The sequence below is a fragment of the Lactuca serriola genome, chromosome 5 (genome assembly GCF_051521515.1).
Source record: "Lactuca serriola cultivar US96UC23 chromosome 5, Lser_US96UC23_V15, whole genome shotgun sequence".
NCBI classification, from domain to species: domain Eukaryota; kingdom Viridiplantae; phylum Streptophyta; class Magnoliopsida; order Asterales; family Asteraceae; genus Lactuca; species Lactuca serriola.
The window spans coordinates 296,791,317-296,804,530 of NC_136412.1; the positions used below are offsets into that span (position 1 = coordinate 296,791,317).

The 13,214-nt window shown below is 33.6% G+C and overlaps 2 protein-coding genes across 2 annotated transcripts; both read left to right on the forward strand.

Annotated features, from left to right (window-relative positions):
- The first annotated feature begins 1,291 nt into the window (after positions 1–1,291).
- On the forward strand, positions 1,292–4,745 carry DER1 (DERLIN-1). The gene is made up of 7 exons (XM_079002976.1): positions 1,292–1,449; positions 3,087–3,222; positions 3,322–3,395; positions 3,476–3,569; positions 3,730–3,858; positions 3,932–4,092; positions 4,484–4,745. Exons 1-7 carry the CDS (start codon positions 1,433–1,435, stop codon positions 4,593–4,595), a joined length of 723 nt encoding a protein of 240 aa, XP_078859102.1. The 5' UTR covers positions 1,292–1,432; the 3' UTR covers positions 4,596–4,745.
- Positions 4,746–8,080: 3,335 nt separating this feature from the next.
- LOC145054717 (profilin-1) lies at positions 8,081–9,330 on the forward strand. Its single transcript, XM_079002977.1, has 3 exons — positions 8,081–8,367; positions 8,721–8,858; positions 8,937–9,330. Exons 1-3 carry the CDS (start codon positions 8,239–8,241, stop codon positions 9,069–9,071), a joined length of 402 nt encoding a protein of 133 aa, XP_078859103.1. The 5' UTR covers positions 8,081–8,238; the 3' UTR covers positions 9,072–9,330.
- The last annotated feature ends 3,884 nt before the right edge of the window (positions 9,331–13,214 follow it).

A 13,214-nucleotide genomic window follows, 5' to 3' on the forward strand; every position in this document is an offset into this window, starting at 1 on the left:
TCCAACCAAACCCTACAACTCCATGAAAATGGAACTAGAAAGGAGAAGGCCAAGGATAACGATTCCTTACCTCCAAAATGACCTCCCATTGAAGTATAATCCGGATCTCTTCAAGTCTCCTTGATCCAAGCTTCTTGATCTTCAAGATCCCTTCACAAATCACACCAATTTGCTTCCAAGGCTTCTCACAAATGAAATTAGGGTTTCTGGATCTCAAAGGGGGCTAAAGGGGTTGAGGGGAGGACATTAAGTCCTTTAAATAGGGTGCAAACCCGAAGATTAGGTCTTTTCCTCATCTAGCACCGACTCGTCGAGTCCAGCCACCGACTCGGCGAGTCAGGCCACTTAATCACGTGCCCGACACTCGCTTCGACTCGGCGAGCCAAGAGACCTACTCGCCGAGTCCCTTCCTTTATTTTCATATAGCACCTTTCAACTTCTTGCTTCTGAACTTGGGATGTTACATTAGATTTGAAGACATTCCAAATGACTATATACGATAGTCATTGGATGGGCGGCTACTGTTCGGAAAATGAGGGTTGGTTTATAGGTATGAGAGTATGCATACACAAACTGTTAGTGAGAGTCAACTATTGGGGTACCGAACTAACTGATTCAATCCTACCCGAGAGCTTCAAGATGACCCTCGAAAAGGCCCTAGACGCACAACAGATTGTCAACAGAGGGGACTGTGAGGTATTTTTGTGTTGGTTCCTGGAGGCGTTGATCATTGGGAAAATCGATTTCTATAAAGGGTAAAACCACCGGTCCATGGGCTATGGGTTATAGAAAATGACTAGCGGAAATATTTTGGGATATAATGACAAAGATAATTTGAATATCGTATTTATAATATGACCTACACACCTCCTTTATTTAGTTTATGTATTTATTAGTTGCTTGTTCGTTTTAATTGCATTTTATGTTTTATAAAACCAAAAGTTAAACATTTTATGAAAACAAAACTTATACATCATACTCTGGAACCACGTATTACAAATGTATTCCGAAATGATGTATTACATTTTATGAAAACAATACTTACATGTAAAGAAAAAAAAAGTCAAATGTATTCCGGAATCATGGTCCGGAATCGTACTCCGGAATTCCGGAGACCTCTCCGGAACAATGTGGTTACTTTACAAAAAAAAAAAAAAAAAAAAAATTGATCATTTTTGTTAAAAGATGGTTTATAATGGTTGGATTACTGGATTTCCTTTATTAAAATGAGTTATTTTGGTTATTAAGTCAAGAAGTCGATTATAAGAAACCACCCGAACTGAAAACGGGTCGAATACCATGGCGAAGCTTCCAGATTACGAAATTGTCTATCTTCCGGCTTCCGATGGGAAGTTATTCATAAACTCGCATCAATAGTCGTCTCTTTCTTTCTCATCAAGAAATAATCCGTCGCTGCGTCGTTTCTGCTCCAATGTCATCTCCAGCAGAGTAATTTTCTCAAATTTTCACTTACGATCGTTCGCGTGCTATGCTATTGCTTGATCTTCGTTCATTTGTAGTGTTAGCTTATTTAAATTGTGCAACGATTCAAATGAGGCTTAACCACTTGCTATAGCGATCCGAATTATGTCTGCGTGCTGTCTATTTGATTTTGTGATCAAATAGTTGCTATGTAGGTTACACTGCCAATTAGATAGTTGTTGGGGGCGCTTATGTGCGAAATTCATGCTAATTTGAGTTTGTTAGCCGATTTATTTTACTTTGTTTGCTCATTTAGAGCGTGATCTTTTTTTTTATTTTGTAGGTTTATCCGATTTTAATTGCTTGTTGTTCAGATATTTGATCTGTAATTTCAATGACTTAGTATGTGAGTTGGAACTTGAGTAATGACATGCTGTTAATCATTGTTATGTTTAAGTTATATGGCTAATTGCTGTTAAAATTTCATATATTAGTCTATGGAATTTTGGCCTAGGTTTTACTGTTATTGTTAGGTATGCTCAGCTAGGGCTCGAAAGGATCAGAATTGGCCTGATTGGCATGTAGCAAAGGGGAAGAACATGAGGATTGTCTAATTGCGCTCCAATCTTACATTTTTTTTATCTACTTATGAAGTTAATTCAACAAAGAGGCACCAATTAGGAAGATATGTTCAGTTTATGCAGCTATGCTTTCTAAGTTGCCTTTTTTTTTTTTTTTTTAATAAAATATTGGGTTTCCATATTTTACTAGAACTTCCTGATCTACACACAGTCACACATTAGGTATCAACACTCGTTATTTGAATTGTTGTGGTGGAGAGGTGAGGGATGAATCCTTGAAAAGAATGGGTTATAGCTAAGACCAAAGTCTGTCATTTAATGAAAAAATACTTCCAGATATATAGATTAGCAAAGTTAATGTTGCAATTGATATGTCTATCAAGATTAAGTATTCAAATAAATACAAAAGGAACAATTTTATTGGATTATTTAAGAGCTGTTAGGTTTTTCTCTCCTTTAACTATTACTTGCACAAGAAATATATAAGTCTGTAACCCAATAACAATAGTTAAAGCTTATAAATATGGCACAAGAAAATAAGAAGTATACATTGTTTACAGTCTATTCTTATTGGATGATTCCTAGCAGCATTGGATGTTTGTGGATATCATCACCTTTTTTATCATTAAAACAATGTAATAAAACTTTTTTTTTCCCTACAAATCCACCTGGCAATAAACAAAATGTATTATATTCAAATATTGTAGAGTAGATTTGGATAAAGTACCACATCAGATATGCTTAACATTTCCAACTATAGCTAAAGCTTAAGTGTCCAATTTTGTTATGATCATGACACATGAGAGAAGCTGGAGATGAAATTACAGATTACTTCTAGAATAAAATCAAGTAAATTGCTAACTATGTCATGAATTTTTCCAAATTGATGTGTGATTGTTTTGACCCAAAAAACAACTAGATTTGACTTGGGGAAATTCAAAGATGGATTCTTTCCATACGTTAAGGAACATCAATTTTTATGGTGTGAATTACCAATTTTTGGTGTTGGAATTGCATCTTTTATGTTTTGCAATAACTTTTTAAAATCATTTTGATTTTTTAGTTATTTTCTTCTCTTTACAGATTCTATAATTCACTCCCACCTATAAGCAAGGCTTATGGTACCTTGTGTTTGGTGACTACAACACTAGCTACATTAAAGCTATTACCAATTTATTATATCGCATTGATCTATGAACAAGTCTTCTTTCGCCTTCAGGTATGCATTATAATCATCCAAAATTCTTCATCTTAAATAATTACACTTGATCTTATATATCCAAAAAGCCACCTTAAATGATCTACCTTTATCTTTTAGGTGTGGAGGCTTCTTACAAATTTCATCTTTCTTGGCCCTTTCTCTATAAATTTTGGAATCCGCTTGTTAATGATGTAAGTATATATAAGACCTTTTAGCATATATTTTATATATGAACCTTCTTTAATTTTTATTTCTTTATAAATTTTGTCAGATTAAGATATGGAGTTCAACTAGAGAATGGACCATTTAATAGACGCACAGCAGACTTCTTGTGGATGATGATATTTGGATCTTCAACACTTTTGGTGAGATGCTCTATTATAATTTATAATTCATAAAACAACTCTTCAAAATATTTCACTTTTTTTTTTATTGTACTTTGAAAAAATTGATATAATTTGGTAGATGTAATAGAAAGAAATGGAAAACAAATCAATGAAAGTACATTGCTATTTGGATGACTAGGTACTAGCCGCCATTCCTTTCTTTGAGTCATACTTTTTGGGGGTATCTTTGGTATTTATGCTTCTTTATGTGTGGAGCCGAGAATTTCCAAATGCCAATATAAACATCTATGGGCTTGTACAGCTTAAGGTACCACTTCCTTCTGTTGACCTTTATTTTGTTTGACAAATTTACCCTTATGAATTGTTTGGTTAACTTTCAGGCATTCTATTTGCCATGGGCGATGCTTGCTTTAGATGTTATATTTGGTTCGCCTATTGCCCCTGATCTATGTGGTATCTTAGCTGGTCATCTATATTACTTCTTGACGGTCCTTCATCCTTTGGCCAGTGGAAGAAACATTTTGCGGACACCAATGTGGTTGTATCCTTTTTGCTTGTCTGACAGATTAGGTTGTACTGTGTTTGTGTTTGGTCTTGATACTGATGTCAATGAGATAAAAAAATGAAACTTTTGTCCCACATAAAAAGACTAGCCCAAGATTGGTGGTTGCATCTTTTTTTTTTGTTCTACTCACATACTGCGTTTGACCTGTATTGGACTAGGATTGAGTGGGACAAAATTTGCAGCTTTTGTGCCACCCAAAAAGGTGGGACAGAGACTAGCTTTCTAGCTCTATATCTCTTCTGTACAAAAAGACGTGAATGCCCTCATTTTTCTAATTAAAAAATTGCGATGAAGATTGCAACATTTTGTCCTATTGAAAAGAATACTTTTTTTTTTTTGAAATTTCTTGACTTGTTACTTGATAAAGACGTAAAATGGTTGCAAAGTACAAGATTGGAGCTCCGGTGTATACCCAAACGCAGCCTGCTGGAAATACTGGTGGTGCCTTTAGGGGAAGATCTTATCGTGTTGGTGGCTGATTTTTTGTTTTTTTTTTTTTTTGATATTGAAAACAATTTATCTGAACATGTTTGGATGTTAGATTGCAGTAAGAAAAAGTAGTTACTTTCGCCATCTTGGGTTATCTTAATGAGCCATTTGATAAATCTTTTAGAGGATGACTAAGAAAATATGGATTTATACATTTTGCATTTTTGTTGCAGATTTTGAGTTAAATATCACGGTGGTTTTTAAAAACTTACACGTGGTCTACAAAATAAAACCATCACTTTTGATTGAACTAAACTTTTGAATGAAACATGTCAAATCTTGGTTGTGGGCTCAAAATAAAACCAACTATCACTTTAGAATGAACTAAAGTTCTCCCGTTTTATTATAACTTGTTTTGACTTGCCAACTATTTTCATATCTACTAATAGGTGTAGTGGTAAATTAATTTTTCTAAGCATGAATGAAACATGTCAAATCGGTCCAAAGTTTGCTTAATATGTACCCATATGGCAATATATAAACAATCTCATTAATCGTTCGAAAATTAGATTATTATGATTGAACTAATATAGATTTTGCAATTGTATTCTATACATTAGTTTTTCTGTAATTTAAAAAAAAAAAGTTTGTAGCTAAATCCAAACTTACAAAAAATTTACTTATTTTTTTTCAAACCTTTATTAAATAGTTATATGACTTACCTACCACATACTAATCATCTTACCATCTCTAACATATACATGGATATGCAAAACTTAACCACTTTGGAAAAGCCAGAAAAGTGGAAAACCCGGTCACTAACAGGATGCGATGGACTATGTTCCATTCAGTTGTCGGTTCTACTTTCATTTCAAGAAATTAGTTATCAGACGGAGTGGGGGTCGTTACCCACACTCGTTAAAGTTGCTAAAGGTACCACACACCACCCCCTAGCATTCGCTAGGGAGGTCGCTAGGATTCATTCGCTATGTACGTGACGAGAAGAAAGAGAAACAAACTAACGTTGTTGAGTGGAGAGAGAAAGAAGTGTCTGCATCTCATTGGTTTTCAATTTTCAAGTGTATGTCTTTTTAAGGAAAATAATGGGTATAGACATTATTTGAGGTTGAATTTCAAAATATAGACACAAAAAATTGAATTTCCGGGTATAGACATGGATTCCGCGGAGGTAGCTCCACGAAATCCACTGTAGCTCCGCATAATGGCAAAATCGTAAATAAATATGGAAATTAAAAAAAAAAAAACTTAAGATCCATTCCGCAGAGCTACAGTGGATTCCGCGGAGGTAGCTCCGACGAATGGATCTTTAGGAAAAAAAAACCTTCTCCAATGATTCTTTTATGTAATGATCTCTAATTAAAAGACCAATTTTTTTTCCACCTCACATTCATTTCAAACAAGAAAAATTCATACTTATCATAATCTTTTCTTGAAAATAATTAGTTGGGGAATGAATATAAACCCCGAAGAATCGATTTGAATAAAAAAAACTAAAGATCCTTTCCTCGGAGCTACCTCCGCTAAGCTCCGCGGAATCCACTATAGCTCCGCGGAATGGATCTTGATTTTTTTTAATACACTAACTTAGATTTTGCCGTTCCGCGGAGCTACAGTAGATTCCGCTGAGCTACATCCGCGAAATACATGTTTATACTCGGAAATGTCTATTTTCATGTCTAAATTTTGAAAATACCCCCTATTTTTTTATTATTGCCGGTATTTTCCCGTCTTTTTAATCAGCAACCCATTCCCATTTCAAAACTTCATTTCCAAATAAATGATTCCTACCCTCACTATAAATATGTTTACACATATAGTTTCATTCTCAAAAGTTTGATTTCAATTAATTTGTTTTATCCCTCATTTGATAATTCCCTACAAATTTGGTCCTAAGCATCAAGCATTGATTTAAAATAACCAAAAGGACCCGACACTTAAATATTATACTTATTTTCATGTAATTGATTTATATTATATTAATTGTTGGTGGTTTAAAAAAAATTCGATTAATATTTGTGCATAAAATATGTTTGTGTATTAAAATAAAATAATTTAATTAAATTAGAGAAAAAAACCAAAATAAAATAAAATGTTAAAAATGTTACCATTCCCTGAGATATGCTAAAATTGTTAAATGGAAAAAAATAAAATAACACTCAAAAAACAAAAATAACAAAATACTAAAAGTATTACCACTCTCTAATCCTAATATAACGTTTTGATACAACGATCAGTATGAATTGGTCCCTTCCCTCATCCTAATATAACATTTTGATACAACGACCAGTTTGAATTGGATTGAAAGAGAAGGACCTGTATGCTTATCGTTTGGTACAACTATAACCAAGGGCATATCCACTAGCATGGGCCCACTTGAAAGTGAGTCTCAATATCATCCCATATTTTACTAAAAAACGCCCACTAGGTTCTTAATTTTGAGAAATAACTCATTTGCCCCCCTCTCAAAAAAAAAAAAAAAAAAAAAAAAAAAAACAACGGATATCCTAAAAATACATATTTTTATATATTTTATATTTTTTTAATCTTTTTTTTATATAGAATGGTACTTAAGGTTCTAAAAAGCTCTTCATGGCTTCATGACTTGAATTTGATGTTACGTTTTAACAAAATATCGTCTTAAGTTATATATATATATATACACACACACACACACACATACATAAACTATCACCTTAAGTTACACCTTACAAATGGCTCGTCACGGCTAGTAAAAGCTTGAAACTTGATATTACTGCTAAGTCACGTTAACGTTATTTAGAACTTTGATGGTATCTGCTAGTTTTCGTTTTATATCCACCACTATGTATCATCCTTCACTTTTTAATCGGTTTCTAGTTCTTCAAATTCCGGACTGTTTACAATATAACACGACGACAAAACACACACGCAGACTAATTTGAATCTAAAACAATTATTTAAAACCACAAGGACCATTCATGTAATTTACTCTAAATCTAAAATAATTATTTAGCTCGTATTAATTTGAAAATTCCGTTATTTTTTATTGTATATACGAAAACATGGGTATATCCGTAATTTGAGAGTAAATTACATGAATGGTCCCTATGGTTTAGGGTAATTTGCGTGTTTGGTTCCTAAATTATTTTTGTAACTCAGAAGGTCCATACTGTTTGTTTTTGTTACACGTTTGGTCCCTGTCTTATCTAAAAAAACTTTTTTTCACTTGATTTTTTAAAATATTTAAATAAACACACCCTAACCTCAACCTCAACCCCAACCCTCTCACCTTACCTTACCTATCACATAATTTTTTTTCTATTTAAATAATAGTCTTTTTAGGTAAGACAGAGACCAATCGCGTAACAAAAAAAATAGTAAGGACCAAGCGCGTAATAAAAACAACCAGTAGAGACTTTCCGAGTTAAACAAATAAGTTAGGGACCAAACGCGCAAATTACCCCAAACCATAAGGCCCATTCATGTAATTTACTCGTAATTTGATTTTAAAATAACAAAGGAAGTCCTTGAATAAAGGCGGGTGGAAATGGAGGTGATTAAATAGAGGCGAGAACACCGCTCGCTCGTTATTCAAATTAACCCTAAAATCAATTTTAAGTCTAACATTTTCTACCGATTTACAGTTGCAAATTCGAATCAATCACATCAATCTCACACAAAAACAGCCTCAAAATGTCGTGGCAAACTTACGTTGATGAGCATTTGATGTGTGACATCGACGGCAGTGGTCAGCATCTCTCTTCCGCTGCCATCTTCGGCACCGATGGCACCGTCTGGGCTAAGAGCACTTCCTTCCCCCAGGTCTCTCTCTCTAAACTTATTTCCTCATTTTAGGGCTCGTTTTACAATCATCATCGTGATTTTCTGCAACAAATTCGTTTTGTGGCGCTGATTTCAACTAATGTTGTATCTGATTCGTCATAGGAATCTGGTAATTAATTCCTTTGTTATGTTCCATGATGAATGTACTCTAGATGATCTGATCGTGTTATATTGTAATTTGTTCAAAAGAATTCAATGCATTATACAAAAGTTAATCGCTACTATAATCGGATTATCTGTGTATTTTCAACTTCAATTCTCTTATTTTCCCCTGATTATAGAAATCATTTCATCACTTCACATTGTAATCTTCACTACCTAAATCTATGCAGTATAAATCCGAAGAGATCAACGCTATCATCAAAGAATTCGATGAAGCAGGTCATCTAGCCCCAACTGGTTTATTCCTAGCGGGTGCCAAGTACATGGTGATCCAAGGAGAGGCTGGAGCTGTGATTCGTGGTAAAAAGGTAACATACTTTTTTTCCATTAGTAGCATCTTACTTTCATTTCTTCTTTCCTACACACAAAGTACAATGCATTAATAGGGAGCTGGAGGGATATGTGTGAAGAAAACAACTCGAGCCATGGTGTTTGGGCTGTATGATGAGCCAGTCGCACCTGGTCAATGCAACATGGTTGTTGAGAGGTTGGGTGATTATCTGTTGGACCAGGGTTTGTAGTGCCCACAAAGGTCTTCTTGTTATTCAAGTACTTATATATATACAATATATGTTTTGTGTCTATACTCTATACTCTCTTTCACAAATTGGGATACATGATTTTTTTTTTTGGAGTTTTGATGTGATGTTATTATGTATGTGTATCTTTGCAATGACTCGAAAAGGTTGAATAACATGTTACTCCATATGGAAAAGAAGGCTATTTAGACGTAGTTTAGGAGTGGATGAATATATGTGTTTGGGTGTGGTTTTGATGCTAGATATGCTTGTGATGCTAGGTGTTCTTGCAATGTTAGATGTTGATGTCATTCCATATTAATGTTATTTACATATAATGCTTATATATTATTTTACGGAGTCTAAAACTACATGCAACACCAAGCTTTTTGACATAGTATTATGATGTGTCTATGATGGAGAAGTTGGAGATGTTCGCCATTAAGAAAACATGTCAAAAAAACCAATTTTTTGCAACAAAATTACATGCCATTGAAACCTTTGTTAAACTGGGAAAAAAAATTAGCAAACACAACATTTTAGGTTAAAGGATTGAAACATATAGTTCTAACGAAAAAATATAAGATTCCTTCTGAAAAAAGTATAAATTGCATAAAAGTCACCATGTTTTCATTTATTCTATTTTGCCATTACCGTGTATTTTTTTTTTCAATTAAGTTGCTGATTTTTTCAATTTGTTTCAAAATTGATAATGTACATAGTCACCCGATTGCCAACTGACCTGACATTCTTTGATGATGTGACATGTTGATGCGTCACTATTTGGTGACATCACAATTTAGGTGTCAAAATGGAAAAAAAATGAAATATAATAACTTTTGTGCAATTTGGTATCATCATAAAAATAATGAAAATTCATGCAAAACAAATGATAAATATGCCTTTTAATGTTAGGAAATATACATATCGCTTAGATTAGGTTCTTCTTATGTGTAGTGTGTTGATTGTTACTTTGATAATGATGGCTAACTATGACCCTTTAATGGATATTGGTTTTCCCACCCCAAAAACTTTTTGGAGTTTACATGAGCTTGAACCATACATTCATATGAGCTCAAACCAGGGTTCGACCCTTGTTGCTTTGCATGTAAACAAAAAAAAACATGTTCAAAGGATAAGAGTATTTTGTGTTGAAAATATCCGTGTTCAAATTGATTTAAACTTAACATTTATATGTTTTGGTTGTTGTATTTATTTATTTATTTTGCAGGGTTAGAATGGTAAATGTATTTTGTACTTGCTTTGTTAAATATTTGTCTTGAAGGTTGAATATTGTAATATGGAGAAACTTGTGGACTACGGAGCACTAAATATAAAGTTGAGCTGTAAAACACTCATATATTTTCTATTTGGGTCGGGTTGTTGACTTGGTGTACTTAATCTTTGCAGCTGTGATAGATTGTTCATCCGAGTCATCTTCATCTTACTCTTCTACGAGTTGTTCTCTCATTCTCTTGGTCTCTAGATTAGGGTTTTACATTGTTCTGAGAGTAGATTAGGTTTTGTGTAGTGAGTTTTATGTTATAAGTTCATGAAAACCTTTTGTTTCTTAATCCTTAAATGATATAAGAAACCTTGATGTTGGGAATATCCGTTTCTTTAGTTTTTTCACATGGTATCAGAGCGATAATGCTCTGATCGTGTTCTCCGACTATCAACGGTGTTATGATTACTTGTCTGACTCGAAAGGTATTTTCATTTTCTCTTTTCCTTGTTAGATCCTTGTTTATCTCCTTTGTTTGTGTTTAGATCCTAGTAAATCTTCATAGATCGGTTAACTTAGAGATTTCATGTTGAAATATCTAGTTCATTGACTTCGTCTGTGAACATCTAGGTTTCTTGTTTCGATCTAGGGTTTTCAGTGTTTATTATCCCTAAATCGAATTGATATCTTTTTTTTAAACATTTTGGTACTACGAGGTTTTGTTTAATCTTTGTAGACTTGGTGATACGCTTTCCTTTTGTGGATCTGTGTTTCCTGACCTGGATCGTGGTGTGGAGTTAAGTAATTTGTTATTGATCGGCCAATCCCTTTAAAATCTAAAATAACTCTCTAGAGGTCGGAGTTCATCACCAATAAAATCTAGTAGGGAACAGATTAAGGGAGTCGATCGGTCTTCTGCTATGCTCCTCTACCCAGTCAGGGTTTCTTGTCCCCTATTCCTTCTTTAGGTGTAGATGTGGGAGATATTGGTTGTCTTAAGTACACCAGTTATTGTTTAAATTATTTCTTTATTGTTTTTTCCACTCTGTGACTCTTGTCTTGGGCCTCGACATACTGTGGTAACCATATGGACACATAAGGATGATATTTGTCTGTGGTTTTCTTGTGTGTTTACTTTTCGTGCTTGGCTTGCTTTCTTTTTCTGCTATATGTTGTTTTTTTTGTGCAAAATGGTTGGACTAACACTAACTGGTGAATTTGATAGTCGAACTAAAGGTGATTGTGGCAATTATAATGATCCTTTATACATATATCCGTCAAATAATACTGTAACTACTATTATAAATTTAAAACTAACTTGGATCGAAAACTTCCGTGTTTGGCGTAGTTCTATGACTAGAAGCCTTAAGGCTAGGAATAAACTTGGCTTTGTGGATGGTACTGTTAAAAAGGATTCCAATGAACTTAAAACTCTAAAATGGGAACATGCTAATGTTGTGGTATGTTCTTGGATTCTTGGTTCTTTGTCTGAGTCAATTTACTCTGGTCATGCTTATTGTGAGTCTACTCAAGAAATTTGGAATGAACTTTTTGAAACATATAATAAGGTTGATGGGTCTGTTGTCTTTAACATTCATCAGCGTATTAATTCTTTTAGCTAAAATGGATGTCCTCTTTCTGAATACTTTAATGAATTAGATACTCTTTGGAAAGAGTTTGATGGTCTTACTAATTTGATTGAATGTACTTGTGAGGCTACTGTCAGATATAACGATCATGTAAAACTTATGAAATTGATGCAATTTTTGAGTGGCCTTGATGATTATGTTAATCATGTTTAGAGTCATATTCTTCTGATGGATCCTATCCTAAATGTAAACTTTGTTCTTTCTATTGTATCAATGTCCGAATCACATCAGAAGAATGGATCTCTTTCTTCTTCATCTAGTGTCTCTAAAACTCAGACTTATGCTTTTAATAGTAGGGTCAATGATAGGAGAAATCAAAATTCTAATTCAAATAAAGGTAAAAATCAAAATTTACATTTTAAGCATTATGGTCTTAAGGGACACCTAACTGAAAAATGTTATAAGTTGATATATTATCCTAAATATTTCAAACCAATAAGTGAATTCAATAATAATAGTCAAAAACTATTAGAATAGGTATTTTTCCATGAATTCTTCATTTGTCTCTTTTAGTGGTTCTTCTAGTGTTATCACTAATTCCACTGCAAGTGGTGATGCTAATTATCTTAGAAGTGAGCAATACATTAAGTTCTTGAGTGTCATAAATGAGAAGCCTTTTTTCACTAATGATACCCCTACCGGTGCAAATATGGCAGGTATTCCTCTTTTTAGGTCTTATAATTCTACCGTTAACCATCAAATTAAAGAGGATTGTTGACTCGGGTGCAAATCAACATATAATTTCATCTGAGTCACTCCTCCATGATACTATAGATGTGTCTAAATTGAATCTCCTTGTAACCTTGTTAATCACCCTAATGGTTTGTTTACTAAAATTGATAGAATTGGAAATCTTCATTTTTCAGAAAACTTAACACTTTTTGATGTCTTTGTTGTTCCTGAATTTAATGTTAACCTACTTTATGTATATAAATTGTGCAAAGACACAAAATGGGAAGTTATTTTTAATGAACATGATAGTAAAATTTAGTCTTTACATTCAAAGGAGATGGTGGAGAATGGTAGGGAGTCTGGGGGTTTATACTCCCATGTATCTTTTCCTTCAGGTAACTCTTGTAAAGTCAATCTTGCTAAGTGATGTGTTTCTAAACTTACTTGGCATAGTGGGTTAGCTCATCCTGCAGATCAAGCTTTAAATTCTTTAAAAGAAAAACTATTTTTTGATAATGATTCTCTTCCAACTTGTGATGTATGTCACAAGGCTGAGAAGAATCGTGAATATTTTCCTTTTATTACTCGTACGTCCTCTAA

Excerpts from the sequence above, each read along its gene's own strand:
- DER1 (XM_079002976.1), top strand. Across the intron at positions 3,396-3,475 it reads GGAATCCGCTTGTTAATGAT|ATTAAGATATGGAGTTCAAC; the intron begins GTAAGTATATAT and ends AAATTTTGTCAG. Across the intron at positions 3,859-3,931 it reads ATGGGCTTGTACAGCTTAAG|GCATTCTATTTGCCATGGGC; the intron begins GTACCACTTCCT and ends GTTAACTTTCAG.
- LOC145054717 (XM_079002977.1), top strand. The coding sequence starts at position 8,239 with ATGTCGTGGCAAACTTACGTTGATGAGCATTTGATGTGTGACATCGAC. Across the intron at positions 8,368-8,720 it reads AGAGCACTTCCTTCCCCCAG|TATAAATCCGAAGAGATCAA; the intron begins GTCTCTCTCTCT and ends AAATCTATGCAG. Across the intron at positions 8,859-8,936 it reads CTGTGATTCGTGGTAAAAAG|GGAGCTGGAGGGATATGTGT; the intron begins GTAACATACTTT and ends ATGCATTAATAG.